At 39.4% G+C, this 22,569-nt stretch overlaps 2 protein-coding genes across 2 annotated transcripts; both read left to right on the plus strand.

Annotated features, from left to right (window-relative positions):
• Positions 1 to 385: 385 nt before the first annotated feature.
• On the plus strand, positions 386 to 12,510 carry LOC134627185 (limbin-like). Its single transcript, XM_063473128.1, has 23 exons — positions 386 to 825; positions 1,515 to 1,587; positions 1,861 to 2,042; positions 2,168 to 2,224; positions 2,326 to 2,512; positions 2,607 to 2,707; positions 2,836 to 2,901; positions 3,046 to 3,180; positions 3,362 to 3,501; positions 3,683 to 4,007; positions 4,447 to 4,686; positions 4,865 to 5,040; positions 5,261 to 5,420; positions 5,519 to 5,695; positions 5,799 to 6,097; positions 6,386 to 6,560; positions 7,384 to 7,527; positions 7,744 to 7,971; positions 8,105 to 8,337; positions 8,437 to 8,524; positions 8,655 to 8,830; positions 11,619 to 11,720; positions 11,961 to 12,510. The coding sequence occupies exons 1-23, from the start codon at positions 601 to 603 to the stop codon at positions 12,355 to 12,357; spliced, it is 4,086 nt and encodes a 1,361-aa protein (XP_063329198.1). The 5' UTR covers positions 386 to 600; the 3' UTR covers positions 12,358 to 12,510.
• Positions 12,511 to 13,119: 609 nt separating this feature from the next.
• LOC134627186 (cytokine-like protein 1) lies at positions 13,120 to 14,356 on the plus strand. The gene is made up of 4 exons (XM_063473129.2): positions 13,120 to 13,348; positions 13,433 to 13,477; positions 13,824 to 13,970; positions 14,069 to 14,356. The coding sequence occupies exons 1-4, from the start codon at positions 13,202 to 13,204 to the stop codon at positions 14,168 to 14,170; spliced, it is 441 nt and encodes a 146-aa protein (XP_063329199.1). The 5' UTR covers positions 13,120 to 13,201; the 3' UTR covers positions 14,171 to 14,356.
• Positions 14,357 to 22,569: the final 8,213 nt, after the last annotated feature.

Genomic DNA, 22,569 nt, shown 5'->3' on the forward strand with positions numbered 1-22,569 from the left:
AAACTTAAAAAAAGAGGGCTGGAAGGAGATTTTCAGAGTGAGTCAAGACCGTGCTGCTAGATCGGAAATGAAATACATTTGCTTTCAATGTTAAAGCACGATGAATTACCTCTGCATAAAAATAAGGGAGTCAGTGTCTATAAGAACACTGACACAAGTAAGAGAAAAAAGATTTCCAACAAACTTAAAGTTTCTTAACATATGTGGGTTTTTTCTAGCGCTATAAAAGTATTTGATTTTAGGCTGCTATTTTCTTTTATTTTGAAACCACAGACCGGAAACTATCCAGTGTACTTTGTTCCTCTTGACTTTCTTGGAGTTAAACAGTTCTTCCCAAGTTTTGGAGATGTTTTCCGAAGTTTTTCCGCAGTAGCGGTTATTATGAAGCTTGACTTTGTTTAGGTCTATAAATCGTTGAAACGGCGTATGCCGTTTCTCCGTATATGTTAAAATTCAAGGACGACGTTCTTGAACACCGGAGACGCTGTTACATTAGGTGTTTCTCAAGAAAAGCTAGAGAAATGTTTTCGTCGCCACAGCACAGTGAAGTGCAGACAGTTAGCTAGCGGCTTCCCTCGGTGGTAGCACACCAAGTCACGAATGCTTCGGGTACACTTTACCGTGGAGAGGGTCGCAATATGTATATACTTCTTAAATATCGAAGTATCGTGTTTTTCTCCAGCCTTTTTATATTCACGTTGCTGTCCCGATGTAACAAGGCGCACCGGTGTATTGGAGGACACAACTGGAAACCAGTCTTGTTATAACGGCACTGCCCTGAGTACATCATGGCACACAACATCTTCTTTCCCTGAGAAACATAGGGTGAGTTGCTCAGTGGTAAAAAGTCAATGGTATTTGTTTCGCTGTTAGCCTTCAAATTAAATTTAGCAACCAATAGATTGACTCGCATCATCAAAATAAATAAATAAACCGTTCTTTCGTAACAAACCCTTGTTTTTGTTTGTTTGTTGTTGTTGTTTTGTTTTCGTTTTTACAGTTACAGTCGTAAGTTTACATCCACTCATCATAAGCTTGACTTTCATGGTAATTTGGGGGCTTTTAATGATTTCTATGAACTGGTGGAATGATGGTACCGCTCCATCTTCAATGGCTCTAAAAAACAAGAACTATGTGCACAAGTTTGAATTTATGTTGGATTTTCTCTAATCCTTCTCCTTGGTGATCATGACTGACTACAACTGTTAGTTTCTTTTTAACACCATAAAAAGGATTTGTTTGATACCACTCATGGATTGATCAGTGCTCAGAACAATGGGAAAGTCCAAGGGACTCAGTGAAGATCTGAAAAGGAGAATTCTACCAAATCATTAAATATGTATGCAAATATTCCACCCTTTAAAAAGAGCGGTGAAAATAAATCATTAAAAAATTACCATGACAATCACTATCATGATGAGTGCGTGTAAACCTCTGACCATAACTGCTGGCCATAACATAATTACATATTTAATATAATACATGTGTACCTCTTAATGCTCTTATCCCATCAGATCCTTGCCAGTATGGATTCAATACAACATGACCCAGGCGGACAATCAGCAGAGCCATTACTTAGAAAGGATGGTTTGTGCTTTTTCTTAGCCAATAACACAGAAAATAACTTTTAAAATAATGAAATAATATGCTGATTCAACTGTACCTTACTCCATGATGTGAAAAATAATGTTTGGTTGTGCTTTTTTTACCCATTTGTGTTGTTCATTTGAGTGTAAATTTCCATAATGAACGCTGTAATAGTTTTGCTTGGGGAATGTGTGATATACAGGCTCTCTTTCAGCTTTTGTAGCTGCTTTTTTCAAGCTGTTCAAGCACCATGTATACACATTTACCTGACAGGTACAATGGAAATTGGTGTGGCTAAAGCATTTTTCGGGAGGGGCCCTCTCGCTTCTTCAGCTCCTGCTGGTCCGTGGGGACACTCTTTTTACTCTTCATTTCCCTATGTATCAAATGGCTTGCACCTCAGGAACAGCAGAAGCACCCTCACCAGATATAACCTGGGCCACTCGCTGCCTCAGGTATGTTTCTACATGATTATTACTAAACTATTCCAAAAAAAAAATCAAAGGAAAAGATTATTGTGTTGGAAGAAACTAAATATATATTGTTTTGGGTTTTTTTTTTCTTTTTTATAATCCTGCAGGTTCAGAGTGTGGTGCCTCCAGCTGCATTTGGGGTAAAATTTCACAAGTGTGCACAGGTACATCAGCAATATTGAAAGAATTTAAAACCCTTTGATAGATGCACATTTAATGAACCAATTAACCTGATATAAGTTTATTTTTCAATCATGTGACCAAGGTGAAGCTTGACACTGATCCCCCTCAGTTGACGTTCTTTCTGCTGGTTCGCAACGTGGGCCCTGTGGGTGGCACCAACCTATCTCAGGTGGCTATCCGGGACTCGATTTCAGGATTAGTACCTCTAAAATCTGAAGGCAGGGTTGTGGAAAGAGGCTACCAGACATTTGCCATTGAGTCGTTGTTGGGTATGTTTGGGAATGAGGATGTTTAAGATTATTTTTAGCCAGACTATGTTTGCATGCTGCTTCGGCAGTTGATATGTTTATTTTGCTCACTTAGCTGGATCTCAAGTTGTTCTCAATTATACTGCTCACGTAAGGAGTCAAAAGAGCGAAGTCCTTGACCTTCCAGCTTTTCTCACCTTCTCTAATGCCTCACAGGTACTTTTGTCAATCTTCCTAATTGGCAACACTTTCAAACCAAAGCTTTCTAGATCCTAATTTGCAGGATAATAAGGTCATTTCCAGCCCTGTTAACCTGGTTGTTTATTTCTTTCTTGGTTCCACAGAATGATGTCAGCATGTTTGGCCCATTAAGGGCTAATCTAACGCTGAGGATGAATTCCACAGACAGGGTAAGTTTGGGGCAGCGCCTTAATTTGTAACAAAATCTACATGACAGCACAAGTTGTTTATTGTTGTCATTTCTTCAGTGTTATATTTATCGTGCTCATAAAAGGGACTTAATTGTAAGTGTGACATATATGTCTCTCTTTTAGATCTATCCTAACCACGGTGTTCATTTTGCTGGATTTGTTGCTGGGTTCTTTGTCACCATGGTGCTGCTGCTGCTGGGGTTTCTGGCCATAAATGTGATAGGCCTCAGAACTAGACTGAATCTTTTTCAAAAAAGGGTATCACAAGTTCATCTCTTAAACCTAATGATAAAGTGTAATATTGACCATGAACAATTTAAATGCAGTTGCTATAACAATGCTTATTGCAATATATTTCATTTGCATAATAATGTCTGTATATGTTCTTTTGTTTTGTTCTTCATCTTCATTCTGCCGTATGGTGTTTCTTTTGCTTCAGAGAAACAGAAGTGATTCAGACCCTGAGTTTGCAGACTCCAACTTGAGTGAGACAGTCAAGGATGAGGCAACATTTGAAGACAAGATTGTGGACACCATGGTTCTGGAGGATCCACAGAACATGTACAGGGCTTTGGAAAAGTGAGTAGATCAGCTCAGCATGACTTAATTTCCATTTATGGAACAATACCAAAAAACAATTAGTACAAAAATGAATCGTTAATTGTGTTACTGTAAAGTTGTTCCTTTTTCTACATTATGTCAAAATCAATACCTGCAACATACCACCTTATTCTGTTTATCATGTGTTTTATCTCTTTAGTCTTGAAATGTCTTCACTGCTACATGCCACCAATAACCTGGAAGCCGTCCGGATTCAGATTTACAAGGACGTGATGTCCTCCTTGCTTGCCAGACTTCAATCTCAGGGCCAGGCCAGTGCTCAAGCCCAGGAGAGGCTGCTTAGTGTGCTTCACGGGCAGCTGCTAGGCATGGAGGGACGGCTCAAGGAGGAGCGAGGGGCTCGCATGGTTGCCTTGGCTGGTCAGTGTAACCTGGAGACTCGGGAAGAAATGGAAGCAGAGCACTGCAGAGAGGCTGCTGAGAAGGCCCAGGCTGAGCTGCTGTGTCAACATGCAGATCAACAGGTAGTAACAATCTGTTTTTGCATTGTTAACTCTGCCAAGGATGTTAGCATTTTGGGATTACACAAAAAACTACTAGGTCAGTGTTTATGAAATTGGACAAAGGAAGAAATCTGTTCTGAATCAAGGTGTATATACTAGTTTTGTTTTTAACTGTTCAGTCACACTGGCAGCTCGTATAGCTCTGTAGTGTAGTAGGGTGTAGGGCATCTGCCGTAAAACTGCCAACTTAAACATGTAGAGCTACCTGCTGTGATGGGGGACCCCAGCCATCAAGGGCTGACTGAAATGTAATCCTTAAACCACTATGGCAGAGGCACCGCAAGTACAACAGCTGTTCCAGAATATGAAAGTTTCTATGAATAAAATAAATATAAACGTGTTAGAAGAAAGATTTCACTTTCACAACTTTAAGATTAATTTTGAAATCTTGAAATCTCAGGAACTTCTTCAGTGTAGTGTCCTCCTGGAGAAGCTGCACAAGTTGAGCCAGAGTCAGCTTCAACGCATCTTATTGGTTCGTCATGAAGAGGCCTCAGCAAAGCTCCAGAGGCAGATCATTGAGTGGCGACGGGTGGAGCTGCACAAGATTTTCTCAGAGGAACTGGAGGAGGCCACCAGGATGGGAGAGTTGGAGAAGAGCACAGCCAAGAATCTTCAGCACGAATACTTTACTTGTCAGGTGAACAGTCAGAGCCTGTTGAGTTGGGTTATCATTTAATTGTCATGCCTGTTTAAAGAAAAATGTTGTGATATGCATACATCTACACTTGTGGTGAAACATTAACATGAAACACAAAGAATGTAAATAGCAATGAATTCATAAAGTTGTTGTTTTGTTTTTGTTTGTTTTTATCCAGGATCAGCTAGAGGAGGTGCTGGATGTAGTCCTTGCCAATCTGCGCTATGTGCTAGCTGAACGCAGCGCACAGAGGAAGTTTCTGGTGCACAGCCTCCACAGCCTTAACAGCCTGATTTCTGACACTTTCTCCAGCACCTCCAGCAACTTGGACAGCTGGTTCACTTACATCAGGCGGTTGGTGCCAATTGTTAAAAAAAAAATGTTTCTGCGTCTTAATAAAAAAATAACTGAAACATGTCTGGTAATTATGGGACATATACAAAACAAAATATGCAGTATCTAAAAGTTCAGGGACATAAATGCTCTAGTGTTTTTAAAAATCTTGTTGATATCTACAAATACAAGTACACTATGCTACAGTTTCACTATGGTACTCTGCTCCCTTCTCCACCAGAGGGAGCAAACTGCCTGCAGTGCAGATCGACCACCTGCAGGAGAAGGCTCAGAAAGAGCTGGTTATGCTGAGACAGAGGCTGGATGAGGCACTGAAGCAGGAGAGGAGAGCCATGCATTGCGGACTGATTAAGAAGAGGAGGGAGCTCATATCTGACATGGTGAGCAGAAGTGGATGTACACAGGCCATTGTAAAAATATCTGTTTTGCAAGGTATTTCCATTTGAAAAATGAAATCCTTTTTTATTGCCTTGTACAGGTGACGGTCCACAAGCAGAGACAGAAGGACCTGTCGAACATGTGCAAGGGTCTGGAGGGAGGGATAGAGGTAGGACAGCATCTGCACTGTTGGCAGAATTTACTGACAGTTCACAGCTTGGAGCTAGCAGAGCTTATCAACAACCTGGATGAGGAAGCTGCTGCAGACATCCGCAAGGTGCCACACTCAGACTTCACATCACTTTGTGTGTCAATTTTCTCATGTGAGACATGAAGTTGCACAAATATGAAGTGAGGCTGATCTCATACCTGTTCTTTAGGTCACCATGCGTGTGATCCAGGGTGCCATAGCAGACATCAAAGCCATCCAACCTTCTGCAGCTCAGGCTGTATTAGCCCTCTTGCCTCCAGGAGAACAAGACTTTCCGCTGCAAATGGAACCAGGGCAAGGATCAGGACAGGGAGCGAGTGCTCTCCTGGTGGGTCAGGAAAGACTGCACCAGGAAGGCAAGGCAGCCTTGCGTATTCTCAGCTCCACCAGGGAGGCTCTGAAGGAAGACATGGAGAAAGAGCTACAGGAGCAGAAGGCACTTAGGACACGCTGCAAAGATTTCTTCAGGTCAGTGAGGCAATTTTTCTGATTTCAGAAACTAAAGATTGTGTATGCGGTCCCAGTAGAAGATGGAAAATCAAAGAAAGAAACAACAAACTGGTTCCACAAGTTTAGGATGATAGCAGGTGGGAATTCTTAAAGCAGCTGCAATGGTAGCAGATGCCACACACTGTTTACTTCCAAGGAACTTTTTATCTTTTATAAATAATATTTACATTGGATAATGGTACCCAGTAAGTTTAGAAGAGTCAAACTGGTTCACCTGTCACTTTGCTCTTTTCCTTTCTGTCATAGGTGTTTGTGTTTGTCCCAGCTAACTCTGTCTGAAGATGACAGGCTAAAGATGAAACTGGAGTTTCAGAAATGTCTCTCTGTGATAGATCGCTGTCTGGTGATGCCACACGCTGTCGCCAGAACTAAACTTCTGTGTGCTCTGGCAGCTTGGAGGAAGGAGAGCGAGAAACAGATGGTGCGTATATAATCACATGTTACTCAGTTCATTTTAAATGCTCTTAAAATGTTGCTGTATAGAATTGCATATTGTACTGATTGTCATTCATTTCATAGTTTGAAAAAAAGTTCCTGCTACCCTGAATTGGAAAGTGGTTAAAAGGATGGATGGATTGGGTGGGGTTTTTTTTTTCCTGCCTTATTCACTAAACTTAAAATTAAATCAACATAAATCATAGATTTCTCCCCCACGTCTTTTAAAAGGCATTAGCTAAAGTAGTATGGCTAAACAATTTAGCTTCTTTGCACTGCAGTTTTTCAACTGCAGGCAATGCTCTGAATTAAATTTCCCTGGGAAACGCTGATCAAAGCATGCATCGTTTTATGGAAGCATGTAATGTGGTGGTAAAGCAAGTACTCATCTCATTTTCATTACCAGGCCTTTATGCATTCTGGTATTGATAAGTTCTTTTGAGTCAGTTCATGACATTTTTCCCATGGGAATTTTTTTTGTTCCATGTTTATTCAGTATGCATTAATATCTTCTTGTTTTTGAATCTCTTTATAATATTCTTAAGGTAACTCAAAGTAAGAAACTGACCCCCATTAAGCTACAGCTAGAGATAATGATGCTTTTAATGTTTTCTCATATGAATAAGAGAAAACGGCCAGTGGAAAACCACACTGCTGTAATCCTCAATTGTGTGGCTGCTGGATGAGTGTACATTGTTATTGAGAAATTATAAAGGGGATCCACAGAGTGGCTTTATTTCTGATCACGTCATGACAGTGAGCTTGGAGTTCTTTCCCAACCACCTTCTGGATACTGTGGCTTTTTGCAGATGAATACACAATCCAAGGGGAAAACCAGTGAGGCCAGACAGAAAGCAGACACATCCGACCTGCAGCTTTTCCAGAAAAAGCTTAAGGATAGGATTCAACTATATGAGAGGGAGAAGGAGATGGAGAGCAGTATAATGAGCAAGGTATAGCTGTTTCCTAAAACCTTGATGATAATTGAGTTTTAAGTTGATTTATGATCATCCTGTATTTTTACAGCATGTCAAAGTGATCCAGGAAATTCACAGAGCAAAGAAAACCATAAGTCTTGAAGACAGTTTGAGTTTAACATCAAAATTGTGCATCAGTAGGTTTTGAGTTTATACCAGATGACTGAAAATCATCCGTTCTCAATATGGCAGGTGTTGGAGGAGATGAAGCATGAGAGAGAAGATGATCTGCACTCTCAGGCAGACAGCCTGGCTGTGCAAATGGCTATCATCCATTACCAGAAGGCTGAGAGGCGAACCAAAGTTTTGGAGACCTGCAGAGCAATGCTGACTCTCCATAGCCTGCTTGTTCAACAGCTCAAAGAAAGGAAACATTTGGAGAGACAAGACATGGCTCAGAGTATACAAAGCCACTGCTTGGTAGGTAGTATCTGACTTGTGTGTGGTGGCTGCTTCTCTCCTGAAGCTCCTGAGGTTTTTTCATTTTTATCTTTAATTTTTGGGTTTCTTCTGAGACATGATTATTTGAAGGTCTATTTGACTTTTGCCACAGGGCCTAGAGGAAGCAGAGCAACAGCTTCAGGAGGAAAGAACAAAGTTGGACAGCCTGCAGATGTCTCAGCCCGCTATAAAGTCAAGTAAAACACATCAGGAGGACTCTGGTGTGGGAGATGAGAACCGTGAGCAAGAAACCGTGTTTCAGTTGCAGACAGATTGCAGGATGGCCGCCATCCTTCAGGATGCACTTTATAAGCGTGAGCAGGTTACTTCACTGATGGCTGAGAGGTAAGCTGTTATTCAGCATTATTTAGAGAGCAATGAGGATTTTGGGGGTGTTGATACAAGCCATTCCATTTCACAATGTGGAAACTCTGATGTTTTCAGGTTTCACTTAATGACTGCCAAGAGTCAAAGCATGGAGGATTTAAAAGAACAAATGGAGCTCAAGAGACTGTATGCAAACTGTGACCAGGTCTCAGTTTTTTTTTTTTTTCATGATAAGTGTTTGGATAATATGTGTAATAAAAACAATCAAAAGTTTGTACCACTTAGTTCAGTCAAAATGTGTGCTAACGAATACTCTGCACTGCTCTTCATTACAGGATCTGGACTTTGCATGTCAGCTGGTCAAGTGGTGTCATGTGTCTACAGAGGTTCTCCTGGAGGCCCTACGTCTCCTTCTCCCAACCCTGCCTGAAAGTGAACTCCTTTCAATCAGTGATGCCCTGTGCCCCAAGCAGCACCCTCCCTCAGGGTCTGCAGAACAGGAACACCCAGGGTAAGAACCAGGTTCTGAGTTTCTATCCTTTTATAAGAATCTGGAGGTTCATACGTCATCTGTCAACAGTGTTCAGTGCATTTGACTTATGAGAGTGAATCTTATTATATTGTAACAGTAAATAGAGTTCTGTCAAAGAGATAATCAACTTTTTTTTTCCTGAAGGAACATCTGAACAGAATAACATAACCACTACAGTTTGCTAGGGAAAAGGGAAGTGGTGTAAATGAGCAGGTAGAAATGGTTGACAACAAAATTGCAATCTTTATTGAGTGAAATTAATACATATGCTAACAACATAGCCAAACGCAGCAGAAAACACAATGAAAGAACTTTTGTGTTTTCATTGATTTTGGAAATGGGTATACTGAATCAGGTATGCTACACTTAACCGTTATCAGGCACTGTACACAGCAATCACTACACACAGCTGGACTTTGGAGGTCAAACGTGCTCGGGCTTTGTAGCATACCTATAATGAGTACATCCTAAGAGCCTGGGGGCTCTCTTAAGCAGGTGAGTAAATTACAGATTCAGTCTGATTCACACATGAGGCTGGGACACTGGTTCAGTCCAGCACAAGGGCCAATGGAGGAGATGACTCACAAGAAAGCAACAGAATGTCAAGTGCAGTCACCAATCTTGATTGAGCAATAAAACGTATAAATTTTTTATCAGGGCCATAACATTAGGCAGTGAAATTCTTTGAGGAAATTTAAATTTGACATATTGGAGCGTAATGCTATTAGTTTGACTCTTGGCTTTATCTATTATAGCTGTGCAGTATTTAATGTGTGTCATGCTCTTTTACTAAAACTCTAAAGATTGTTTGTTCCTTGTTTGGCTGAGTGATTACTTCATTTAATGAAGTTAAATGAAGTTAGATGAAATTACTTCTCATCATTTAAAATCCTTAGTTTTAAGTTGGGTCTCCAGCTAATGTACATAACCTAACATGCAACAACAAGTTGGTCACCCAACAACAAGTTGGTCTAGTCTTGCTAAGGAAATGATAATGTTTTGTTTTTCTTTTTTTCTTTCTGCTAGTACATAGCCAGTCTCAACAGTTCAAGTTCTGTTTTTTAAGAAAATATATTTGAAGTCACTTATTTGAGAAGAAACAAAACTCTGTGTTTTCCTAGCAGCCAGTTGAAACACAACCATCTCTGTGTATTGTCTTAAATGTAAATAACAAAAGCTGTTTTCCCTGAGCCAAGATGGAGAGATAAATGATTTTACTCATCATTTAATTTCCCCTCTTGTCCTGGTGCACTGGAACAGTTTTGTCTGCACCCCGCTGAGTCTGGATTATTTTACTGATGAATGATGCCTCATGCTTTGGATCTGAGCTTCTGGCCAAAGGACAAGGGAGTGAAAAGTTTGGAACAATATGCAAGACATGTGTTTTTCTTTTCATTAGTTCTTTTGTTTCTGCTTTTTGTTTGGAGAATGGAGTTCACCAATTCTTAACAGCTGTTTTAGTTTATTCAAAAGAGAATTCATGTATATAGTATTGTTTAATTTTAACAGTGACTATTATATTCATTTTTAGCTCCCTATTTTATTTGCTGGACTGTGCTACAGTAGCTTTGCATGATTTACAGTTCAAAATAATTCTTACTGGGCCTTTAGTGCTGCCCCTCTGTCTGAAAGGAGCCCTTTCGGCTCTTCTCCCTTTAAGACCATCATCCCAAGAAGCCAGCACTCTTTCCATTGGCTGCCCCTCATAAACACGGTGGATAGGCGGGGCTTGTGTGCTCCAAGCCAAAGCTGTGTTCCTGAGAGCCATATTAGAAATATATGTTCACACTAACATCATTCAGAGTACCAAAAATTATCTGAAATCTGATCTTTTGACTCATATTTAAACATTATTTATACACACATATAGTCAGTGAACTCCTGTGTTGAAGATTTGGTAGTTATGTCTGCTGTTCTGAGGACAAATGTCTCCCTTGATTTGTCAGTGTCTTTTGCTAAATTGGAAACTAATATAAACCAATCAAGTTGCTCCAAAGTGGTCAGGCTTTAAATTTCCCTCTATCCAATACTACAGTTTGCTTTAATACACTGCAAAAAAGCAAATGTTGACAAAACTCAAAATACTACAAAGCCTGAGGCAGCTTGGTTCAATGGCTGTTTTGAGTTTTCTTGGCTTTTCACTGTTCATGTTGATTTTAGACTTTCATGTTGAAACAGCAGTTTTGGCAACTTGAAAATCACCTTATTCATCATAATATACCTACAGTGTAGGAGAATTATTTGAGCCCCAAATGGATTTTACATAGCATACTGTATTAAATCCATAGGTAGGTGTTCAGAGGTTCTGTCCATGTCATCTGCTCGCTGCATATCTAATGTAACACATATAGTCCCCCCATTACAAAACCCTGTTGATGACTCATTTGCATTTTGACAGATATTGTCCATGAAGTGTCACAAGTACAGAGAAACCAGAAGACTTGCACTGTTTACTGTCAAAATAAAGACTGGCTACCTAAGACCGACTCTGTGTTTTGAAGGCAATCTTAAAAATATAGTAATTCTCCTAAAGGTTTTTTCAGTTAGACTTATCCGGATTTATTAATTAAACTGCCCAGCTTAACATGTTGTACCCTACTACGAAGGAGATAAAATATTCATATCATTTTTCTCTAAATGTGAGATCACAAAACTAATGAGTTATTACAGTGTGTGAATAGTTAGGAATTGTTTTATTAAACCAGTTGTCTGCAGACTTTGTAAAGCAGCTGACAGTTTTGTATTCTGTTGGTGACTTTTTGTTTAGGTGTGCTGAGGAGCTGAACAGAGTTCTTCCTGTCAAACTGAGAGAAGATGTGGTGCATAAAAATATGCTGAATATTCCAAGTTGTGCTGTGGATAAAGAGGGGTGAGTTAAACACATTTCTTTGTTCTTCTACCAACCACCATATAAAGACTTCATGTTACACTACAGCCAAGGCTAATTTGTAGTTTAGTGGTCACCAGATATTACTGTCAGATCCTTAAATTGAAGTGAAATCTGCCTGTCGGATTGCATGGTTTGGCTGCGGTGACCACACGCATGAGGTAAGCGCGTTAACACTCTAGTCCTGCTAACAAAAGCTCCTTTGTCCTCCAAATCTCACAGACTCCAGGAAAAGAGGCAAAGTCTGATGGAAAAACTGCTCCCCAGGTCCGGTCTTGTGCTTCAAGGGGATACTGCACCGCTGCTGACTAAGGAGAAGGGAAAGAAGAACAGCTGTAGCGAAGCACAGCAGCCACTTTATAAATCTGGGCTGCCTGTTAAAGAGCAGCAGAGCGACAGTGGAAGAGAAGAAGTCGTGGACACGGTAAAGGAAGCAGAGGAACACACGACTTCAGCCTCTGCTTGCTGTGCGCCGGGGAGCCCAGCAACCGGGGAAAGGCTGTTTGTGTTTCGGGATCCACCTGAATCATGTAACAGTGTAGATGTCCCAAATAGAAAAAGGAAGAGGAATTTCCTCAATCTGAAGAAAGGTTCAGTGGCCCCAACAAACCTACCTTGAAATTTGTCTTGCCTTTTGTATTATTTTTTTTAATGAGGATGGTATTTTATATATGATCATGCTCCAAAAAAAAATCTGGTACTTCACAAAGTGTTTATATCATCTGACTTTGTTTTATTTTTTAATAAAATCAGCTGGCTTAAGTTGTTTCCAGTCATTTCTCCCTGTCTTCTCAATAATTCAGATTGCTAATAAGCTGGTCAGAAATGACTGGTTGAGTAATAAATTATTATGTCACGGCCTTGTCCTAAACATCTTCCCAAAAGGCAAAACTTCACTAATCAATAATAGGAGAAAGGGACAGGCCAAAGTGAAACCTTGTGTGCTAATGAGAAAGCTGCTACTTTCAAACATCTGTGTTAAAAACCCTACATTGGACAAACGGATACAAAGTTTCCAAACAGCGGGGTTTTTTTTGGTTTTTTTTTTAAGTTACTCACACGCACACCTGTGATTTCTACTAATGAACTTCGTGACTGCATGTACAAAGTGGCTGACTTTCGTCTTTGATTAATAGCCTCTCATTAATATCTTGCTTTTACGTAATGACGGGCAGTAGGACAGAAAACACCGCAAAATCCGTCCGTCCATTGTCAGCAGGGAGAAATCAGTCACCGCTGTTATTTGGACATGGCTGATTTGCTCTCCAGAACGCAGAAGATCCCAAATGTTTTTGTTTTTGTGTGTGTGTGTGTGTGTGAGCTGTGCTGCTCCTCCACGTCATCCTACGTGTTTTTTTTTCTTCCATTCCATCCTTAAAACAGCAGCCGGCCCTCCTCTGTACTACTTGACAGGCTGTACCAGTCCAGTCCTGAGTATCGCCGTCTGCTGAGCGTTATCCGACATGAAGCTGGGACTCGCAGCTCTCCTGTGCCTCTCCAGCCTCGTGTGGCTGTCGGAGTGCACACCTCCGACCTGCTACTCCAGAGCTCTCGACCTGAGCAAAGAAATCATGACGCTGCTGGATAAAATACACACTTCTCATCGCACGGTAAGAGAGTCTACGTTTGTGGCGTTTTTGGCATCTTGATGACACCAGTTATTTATCTAAACGCTCATGCTTGCTGGGTTGCAGAAAACGTGCGCTGAGATTCTGCCTACCATCTTCCTGGACGTGCATGTAAGTTGTTAATTTTTTAAATATTCATTTTCTTTTACTGTATAATTTCCCAGTAAATGAAGCGCTAAATGTATCAATTTAATACAAAATCAACTGACTATTTGTCGCCCACTCTGTTAAACTGGCACACGACAAATATTTCCTGTGACAAATTTGTACAGTTTGGATATGTGCATTGAGAATGCCCGAGGCACAAAATCTTAAGCTTTGATTTGACCTGATGTGCAGATGTTTGCAGTTTGACAGCGGTGCTGTGCAAAAAAAGAAAAGAAAAGAAAAGAAGAATCAAAAAACTGGAAGTATTTCTCTTGGAGATTGAATGTAAATACTTGTTTCATCACTCCAGAACTCCTGCATCACTACCAAGCTCCGTGACTTTCTTTACGTGGTGTTGAACCATCCCAACCAGTACTGCAGAGAGAAACCCAGAATGGTTCTGCTGAAGCGCAAAATCCAGAACCTTTACAGCATCATCACCAGAATCTGTTATCGGGTAAGCACTCCGCAGTGTGTGTGGGTTTCTTTTTGAGCTTTTATGTTTTCAAGTAGAGCAGCTACACCACATGTTTCTTGTTTCTTGTTTCTTGGCAGGACTTGGTGTTTTTCACAGACGACTGCCAGGCTATTGATACTGGAAACACCAGCCCTTACTATGCAGAGGACAGGCTTCAGCTGCTCCAAGAGGACAGATGATCAACAAAAACATAGATATCTGGGCATACACTGGGCTGTTACATTCATATAAATACCACAGTAACAACACGTAGAATGTCTTGATGCATTCTCAATCATCCAGGAAAGTAAATCTCCAAAAGTTGATTCTGTTCATCTGGACGTAGCGTTTTGTGGGAGAAACGTTTCGTCACTCATCCAAGTGACTTCTTCAGTCTCAGCTGACTGCAGGTTTCCCCAATCTTATAAACAGTACATTTGCATAATGACTGAAACCAGCCCACTGAAGGAACAATGGGCTGGGAGGTCAGTTCCTTAATCACAAGGAACTGATTAAGATTGGGGAAACCTGCAGTCAGCTGAGACTGAAGAAGTCACTTGGATGAGTGACGAAACGTTTCTCCCACAAAATGCTATGTCCAGATGAACAGAATCAACTTTTGGAGAACACGTAGAATGGTAGAACATGCACCATAAACACCACATACTAAAGTGTATCAGATGCAGCATAAACACATCATAAGGCTTTTGTAGTGCATGCAGTGCTGTTTCACACTGTACCCAGTTGGGTACACGCTCATGTTATTGGACATGCATGGCTACATTCCAGCAAGGAGTGCAGAACTTTCCACAGGAAATTTGCTGAATGCCAACCATGCCGATGAAAACCTTGAAATAACAAACCAAGGGAGCCAGCCTTAACCGCTGCTTACTTACGAGGGCTGATCAAAGCTCCGCGTGTCATTAAGAGAAATATATCGTTGTTGTCGCAACCTGTAGCCTGACAAACATGTATTTGAGGGAGCACTGTAAAGCATTTTTTAAACATCTGAAGACCTGAACATGGTGGGGAAAGTGTTATGCAAGAAACAGATATCTAAGCGATGCTTGTACAGTATGTTCCTTCTGATAGGGTTTGAAAGAGTTGTGTCAGGTCTGCTGCTTGTACTCATGCTGAATGAATATCATGGATCAACAGCCTTAAGCAGACTGAATGTAAAATAATAGATGTATCACTGTCAGAGAGAGAAACTCACTGCCTTTTATGAGTGCTTACCCATGATTACCCACATATGCAATAAACCCTCTCTTTATGTATCCGAGTTCATGCCCTTGTTGATTTGTTCTTCAGAGTTATTAAAAAAATGTCTGCCAGTTGTTTTTGGAAAGAAGGGACTATAAAGAAAAAAGAAAAGAACTGGAGGGTGAGTCAGCAGAGGAGCCCTCCCTGAAAACATTATTCATACTCTTAACTTATTTTTCATTCAGCTCTTGACAGTTATTGATTAATTTAACTTAATTAGAAAGCATTTGTTTTTTATTTTAATCTGTTCTGTATTGAGTTACCACTGTGTCATTTGTCTCTTCAGTAAGTGGTGGATGTGTTTTGAAATGAAATCTAGGGCTTTCAAGGCTGTGCTTCACGGATTAGTTGTGGCCTTTGCTGCCCTCTGTTGCCGAAACCACACAACCAACCTACAGAAAATTTCCTCCTTTTGTTAATTTATACAGACAGACAGAAAAGAATTCAGGGATTTGTCGACCTTTCAAAGCTAAAACATACAAGAAAAAATTGTCCAATTTTCACATAAATTTTTCAAAGTGTGAAACGGTTTTCTCATCACAGGCTGAAATTTTGCTTTTTATGTGTACAGCACTTTTCTCAGGACCCTATATTACAGCTTGGATGTCATTCAAACAATTATAAATAGATCTGCTTTATGAGTCATTTTGGATGAGGTCATGGTGTTTTGAACGCTGGCCTCTGTGGCGATGCAAGTCCTTGGTTTCCATTCATGTCAGTGTAAAAATAAAATGGAGTGCTTGAAATGACCTGTAAGGTACAGCGTTACCTATTAGACATTCTCATTGTAATTTTTTTGACAAAAGACAAGAGGCTTAATTATTTTTACATGACAAAGTTGCTCTTTTCTTTCACTGTCGAGTCATAGAAAGAATGACCAAAACAGCAACATGCTTCACGAAAGAAACCAGTTAAAAATTCTAGTGAAGTATTTATCTCTTGAATTTTCTATTTGACATCAATACATCAATACTATTCCAAAGGAGTCTGAAATTCTGATCTAGCTTTGCTTTTTTGTTTATTTTTTTAGAGTAATTGATGTATCTGATGTTGCAAGTGTAAAGTATTATGTTTTAAATTTGTCCCGAGTTTACTGATGCCTTATGTGCCAGCTTGTTGTTAGATTTGCATTTCTAAACATTACAGACTGAGATTACCTAATGTGTTCAGTGCATTGTTGAGCTCTAAAACAGCTGGTCATAAGTACATCTAGACTGTGTTGTCTCTCTCGCTCTCTTTTTTTAAAAAAAAAACTTTTTATTTAGCAATCTATAACAAGAAAAACAGAACAAGTGGGATACTGCATTGCACTTCATTCTTACAAAAAGGTAGCTTTCTCTTCAGCTTACATAAAGGCGACCCATTTCTTCAACTTCTTTAGAAAGGTGTCTCCTTTAGAGTTTGGCAAGAAAGTCAACCTCTACATTATAAAGATTCCCCTAACAGTGTCAATCTATTCATTAAGACTTGGAGGGACTTTGGTTTTAATATTCAGATACTGAATTTATCTTTGATAGGTAGTTATCATTTGTTTCATAGTCAAGTCTCAGCTTTAGAAGGATTTTGACAGTGCTCTGATCTGTCACAAGGTGGTGCTGATTGACCTATAATTCTACATCTTATATCATACTACATGTTGTACATCTGGAACAGAAGTGCATTTTAAACCTACCCTTTGAATGAAAGTAATACTAGAGAAACACTTTTAAAGGGTCTTACGCTGTTTATCTTTCAATTACAGTATTTTTTAAGCAATTATCACTCTCTGAATCATTTTGTTCAGAAGCCATCACTTGACCTATCCGTCTTAGGTAATTATAAGCCATTTTCCATCCTTGCTTTTATTTCAAAAATTCTTGAAAGAGTAGTTGTAAAACAGCTAACTGAACATATGCGGTGGAATTGTTTATTTGAAGAGTTTCAATCAGGTTTCAGAGCTTTAGTGAAGGTTACAAGTGATCTTTCAGCCTCTGACAGTGGACTCATCTCTGTGCTTGTCCTGGTAGATTTCAGTGCAGCGTTCAATACTGTTGACAATAACATTTTATTACAACGATTAGAACATGCTGTAGATATTAAAGTTACTGTGTTGCAGTGGTTTGAATCATATCTATTTAGTAGACTCCAGTTTGATCATGTAAACGGAGAGTCCTCTTCACACACTAAGGTTAATTACGGAGTTCCACAGGGTTCTTTGCTAGGACCAGTTCTGTTTATATTATACATGCTTCCCTTAGGCAGTATCAGTAGTAACTATGCAGATGACACCCAACTTTATCTATCCATGAAGCCAGATAACACACACCAATTAGTTAACTACAGTAATGTCTTAAAGACATAAAGACCTGGATGACCTCAAATTTTCTGCTTTTAAATTAAGATAAAACTGAGGTTATTGTACTCGGCCCTGAAAATCTTAGAAATGCAGTTTCTAGCCAAATGCTTACTCTGGATGGCATTACTCTGGCCTCCAGTAACACTGTGAGGAACCTTAGAGTCCTTTTTGATGAGGACATGTCCTTAAATGCACATTTTGAACAAATATCTAGGACTGCTTTCTTCCATTTGAGCAATATCTATAAAATTATTTTAGAGTGTCGCTAAAGAACTAGTTCAGTGCAGCATTTATTACTTCTAGGCTGGACTAATGTAATTCATTATTATTAGGCTGTCCTAAAAACTCCCTGAAAACCCTTCAGTTAATCTAAAATGCTGCAGCAAGAGTGCTGACAGGGAGTAGAAATAGAGCATATTTCTCCGATAGCTATTGGCTTCCCTTCATTGGCTCCCTGTTAAATCTAGAATTGAAATTAAAAATCCTGCTACTCAAATACAAGTTCTTTAATAATCAGTCTCATTGTATCTTAATGACATCAGAGTACCACATCACCCCATTAGAGTTCTTCACTCTCAGACTGCTGGTTTACTTGTGGTTCCTAGAGTATTTAAAAGTAGAATGAGAGACAGAGCCTTCAGCTTTCAGGCCCCTCTTCTTCTTCTGCTTCTTCTTTTAAGATTAGGCTTAAAACTTTCCTTTTTGATACGGTATATTGATAGGATTGGATCAGGTGACCCTGAATCCCCCCCTAGTTACACTGCAATAGGTGTGGGCTGCTGGGGGATTCCTATGTTGTATTGAATGTTTCTTCTTCAGTCACTCAGTCACTCACCATGTGTTTATACATCTCTCTGCATTTAATTATTTGTTACTATTAATCTCTGGCTCTGTTCCACAGTGTGTCTTTGTCCTGTCTTATCCACTTAACCCAACTCAGGTTAAACTCTGTCACAAGTATAACACAGCTGGACCATTGGAAGTTCAGTGCATATATATATATATATATAAATGCTAGAATACTGTGCATCATAAATATTGGGCCGGGGTTTTACAAAAATACTCAGTCTCTTTTTAATAAATATATAAATGACTCCTACACTTAATTTAAGTTTGGATCATGTTGCATAAGCTTTTTATTTGATCAATTTTCTGCATTCTGAATCATCAGGTCTGAACTCTTCACAGCTAATTAACCTACACTGCAGAGACGAAAAAGTTAGCAGCAAACGGCTCGTTAAGAAATCCGCCTGCAGTGCGCTTATAAAGCTTAATTGCTGAGCTTGTTAATCATCATTCTAGGGCCTCAGAATCCACCTTCTTTTAAGGCAAATGAGAACAGATCATTTAAACCACATGCGGCCAAGTTATTAAACAATTTTATGTCCCGTGACACTGCACCAAAAATGTTAAATGCCGCACAATAAAAGCACAACTTTGCCGAAGGGTGACAGAAATCATTGTCTGCCTTGCTGAAATAAATGTCCTTATAAATGACAGATCATAAACTTATTTACATGAAAGGATCCCTGATGCAGTTTGTGATTTCGTTTGGTTTACGGGGTTTTCAGGCAATTTTCCATCACATTTAGCGCTTTTATTGCACTTTAAAAGAAAACGCTGCCTCATTAGAGCGCATAAGAAAATGTTTCCCCCTTGTTTTCCAATAGATGACTGGCGCACTCAACGCGATAGTTACAATAATTACGCTGTTTGGCAAATGTGGCTGTGTAGTAAGTGTTCGGGCTACATGGCGATTCAAAACTCTCATACTGCAGAGCCACGTTTCTCCCACGCCTGCAGTAAAGGCACCTTTTAAACGAACAGTTCAGATTATGACCTCGCTCGGGAGGGTCAGCAGAGCACCGATGCAGTTCAACAAACGTGGTTGTAAACGAATCATTTAACAGTTTCACTCCTGATGGCCTCTTTGTTGTCCCCGTGGTTAACAACGTGAGCCACATGCAAAGTCAGGTCACGGGCACAGGCCATCGAGAGCCTGTGTGACACGTAACGGAGCCAAAACGGTACTGCCCCCTCCGGTGGGCCTTACCGTCCACGTAAGCGCGAAAAGGACAGTAATCCAGTAATCTACATATTCTGCATGCAACATTTGTAATACCATATATATATTTGACAAACAGATGACAGTGGAGACTAATTGATAAACTATTGGTTTAAAATAAATATATTTAAATTAAACTGATATAAAATCTGATCCTGTGAGCGCATATACGCCCACCGTCATACATGCCAAACTACTACTGAGAGATTATTGAACTTTTTAAAAAAAAATTCTCTTTTGTAAATTCCCTATATTCCCATAAATTCCCGCAAATTTGGGTTGAATAGTCATCTTTTTTACGAGCTAATCTTTTAGTTTTCACTGAAGGGTTTCACACTATTGCTGAGGCCTTTATTCGTGGGTTAATTAATAGCTATATGTTTGTTAGCTTCACTCTAATGGGGAAATAGGTTAAAAAAAAAAAACAGGGCAGGAGAGAGAAAGTGTTTTCAAAATGTAAGAACTTATCAGCAAGTGATATTTGCCAAAGATGAAATTTATTTTCTATGTTTTTCCTTTTTGACACTGGATCTGCAGATTTTTTGTTTTTGTTTTTTTTAAAGAAATTAAATACTTTAACTTAAAAGTAGCTTAAAAGGTAAAGAAAAGCATGCTAAACGAGGAGTTACAGTACCGTTTACAGTGATTTTTCCTGGTGCAGGACAGGCTGCGGTGTCCATGGTCACTAGTAGATTAGGTTGAAGGTAGCAAGCTGATGATGCTCTCTAGTTTCTATTGCCAAATTCCGCCTTTATACTGAACTGAAACTGGTTAAGGAGTGGAACCCAGTCATGATCGTATGATAGCTCATATAATAGGTGCTAATATATCGCAGACTCCAGTTGGCTAAATCCATGAAAACAGTTGAACACAGTCTGTGCACAAAGAAAAACAAAAATCTACTGGCGCTCACATCAGAGCGGATGTTAGGGTTCCATCTCCTTTCATGTTAAATTCCACTTTAACTCCTGCCTTTAGTTACAGAGCATGGATGCGTATTTGACATTACTCAGAGTTCAATTAATTATTTTTAAATCACATAATTTAAATTTACTTATTAATATGCGAGTTAAATACTTTAAAAGTTTATCTAATGTTACTAGTCCAATCAATCCTCAACAAGCGCCAACGAAGTGTTTCTTTTATTTTAACAGAAGTATTTCGAAAATAGCTATAATATATTATTTTTATTCATAATAATAATAATAATAATAATTTATTTTGCTCACTAAGAAAATAAACGTTTAAGTTGAAAAGAACCAAAGGCTTACCACTAAACAAAATATGAATAATCGCATTGTGTATTAAGCCTTGGTAATTCATGCGTTTTAAATGGATGGTTTTGGTTAGGTCAAACTTTGCAATTATGCAGTTATTATTATTATTACTGGAACAAACCAGGCTGTGTTATGTTACTCTGCGAACAGTAGATGGTGGTGTGGTACCTGAAAAAAGTTGGGGGGGTTTCAGATTTTATGGATTTTGGCTTTAAAAAGGTGTAAGGTCAAAATGTCTCCGTATTTATTTTTTTAAGTAATAACAATAACCTATTGTGAGCATCGTTCTTTACACTTGTTGTTTATAACATTTGCAAAGACAACATATCTTGGTAACACTCTAACTTTTTGTATTTAAAAATATATGGTCTCTTTTAATAAAATCGATTCCCTTAATGTGCAGACATTTTCAAATCATTTACACAGTTGTACCATAATTTTATTTATTTAGAAAACAACATTAAATTACAATAACAAATTTCCGAACTTTCTTTAACTCAGATGTAAGTGCTTTCATAATCTCTACTTGGTTTTATTCTCTAAGCTTCTTTAATGATCAAGTAGCATACGGGTAAAATAATGAACTGTATCGTTTTGAAAATAAAGAGAACAACCATCAGTTTAACCCATATTCTATGGCTTAATACGCTTCAACGAAAGGCCAGTCGGCGTTTTTTCAGTTAGCTGTTTCCTAAAACTACAAATTCACACTGATCATCGTAATTGATCAGGGCTAACACGAATTGTGTGATATGATTTTTTTTTTCTGAGATACTTCATTTAATAATTCAGCCCAAAGAGCCACATAACGCAGACCTATCCCACATGAAAAATTAATGCAGAGTAAAGGGCCGATTCCTTAATCATTTATCCAGGCTGCTTTGGCGGCATCTAATAACCCATTTTTCTTTCGTGAGGATCAAGAGGTTTTACTACGGAGTCAAACAGCCTCCTGTGATCTTTTGGATGATCTAAACAAGTGACTTTTGTTTTCTGTTTGGCTCCTGGCAAGATAGAGTGCTGGAGACAAAAGAATGAAAGAGTTTCAAAGAATCGGCCGATCCCCTTAGGCTCTTTTGTGTCAAGTTTCTCTTCTTTTTCAGATAGAGCGTTCATCCGTGTGATTTGAACCTATTGTCGGGGATTATGTATTAATTCATCCCGCATGGATGGACTGGACTGGAGATTATCTGAGAAAAATAGATGAAATTTAAAAAACGGGTATAAATCAAATCGAAAGAAAAAAACCCCACTTTACCTAAACTCAGACTGAAAGCTGTAATATTGCAAAAACTTCGAAGCAGAAGGAGATACGTGTCTTTGAGAGTGCCTGAATAAATGGGAAACTCTTTGGGAACACTTTCCAGGACAGAAACCTTTCAGAACTGAGGAGGAGGAAATCAAGGCGCACTGAGGAGTGTTGCCCGTCCCAGTCCCCCGTTGACATTTTAGGAATGATAAAAGTTCCGCCTTGCCTGGAGCTACAGCCACGCTGGAGCCGGCCTCTGTCTGTGGCAGATTGCCTTTGCTCATTACAGCAATTATTTTACTCGAGTTTAACCCCTGCTTGAATGGCAGGGAAGTCAAGAGAAAGCCTTTAAAACTGCTGTGGAGTGGCCTGTAATCCCCCCCTTCTCCACCTCCTCCTCCTTTATCTGA

Source organism: Pelmatolapia mariae, linkage group LG5 (assembly GCF_036321145.2).
Source record: "Pelmatolapia mariae isolate MD_Pm_ZW linkage group LG5, Pm_UMD_F_2, whole genome shotgun sequence".
Lineage (NCBI taxonomy): Eukaryota > Metazoa > Chordata > Actinopteri > Cichliformes > Cichlidae > Pelmatolapia > Pelmatolapia mariae.

What these genes read in the sequence shown, in the direction of transcription:
- LOC134627185 (XM_063473128.1), top strand. Translation starts at nt 601, where the DNA reads ATGCTTCGGGTACACTTTACCGTGGAGAGGGTCGCAATATGTATATAC. An exon ending in TGGTTCACTTACATCAGGCG is followed by an intron (nt 5,041 to 5,260) that starts GTTGGTGCCAAT and finishes CTTCTCCACCAG; the next exon opens with AGGGAGCAAACTGCCTGCAG. An exon ending in ACTTCACTGATGGCTGAGAG is followed by an intron (nt 8,338 to 8,436) that starts GTAAGCTGTTAT and finishes TGATGTTTTCAG; the next exon opens with GTTTCACTTAATGACTGCCA.
- LOC134627186 (XM_063473129.2), top strand. Translation starts at nt 13,202, where the DNA reads ATGAAGCTGGGACTCGCAGCTCTCCTGTGCCTCTCCAGCCTCGTGTGG. An exon ending in TACACACTTCTCATCGCACG is followed by an intron (nt 13,349 to 13,432) that starts GTAAGAGAGTCT and finishes GCTGGGTTGCAG; the next exon opens with AAAACGTGCGCTGAGATTCT. An exon ending in TCACCAGAATCTGTTATCGG is followed by an intron (nt 13,971 to 14,068) that starts GTAAGCACTCCG and finishes GTTTCTTGGCAG; the next exon opens with GACTTGGTGTTTTTCACAGA.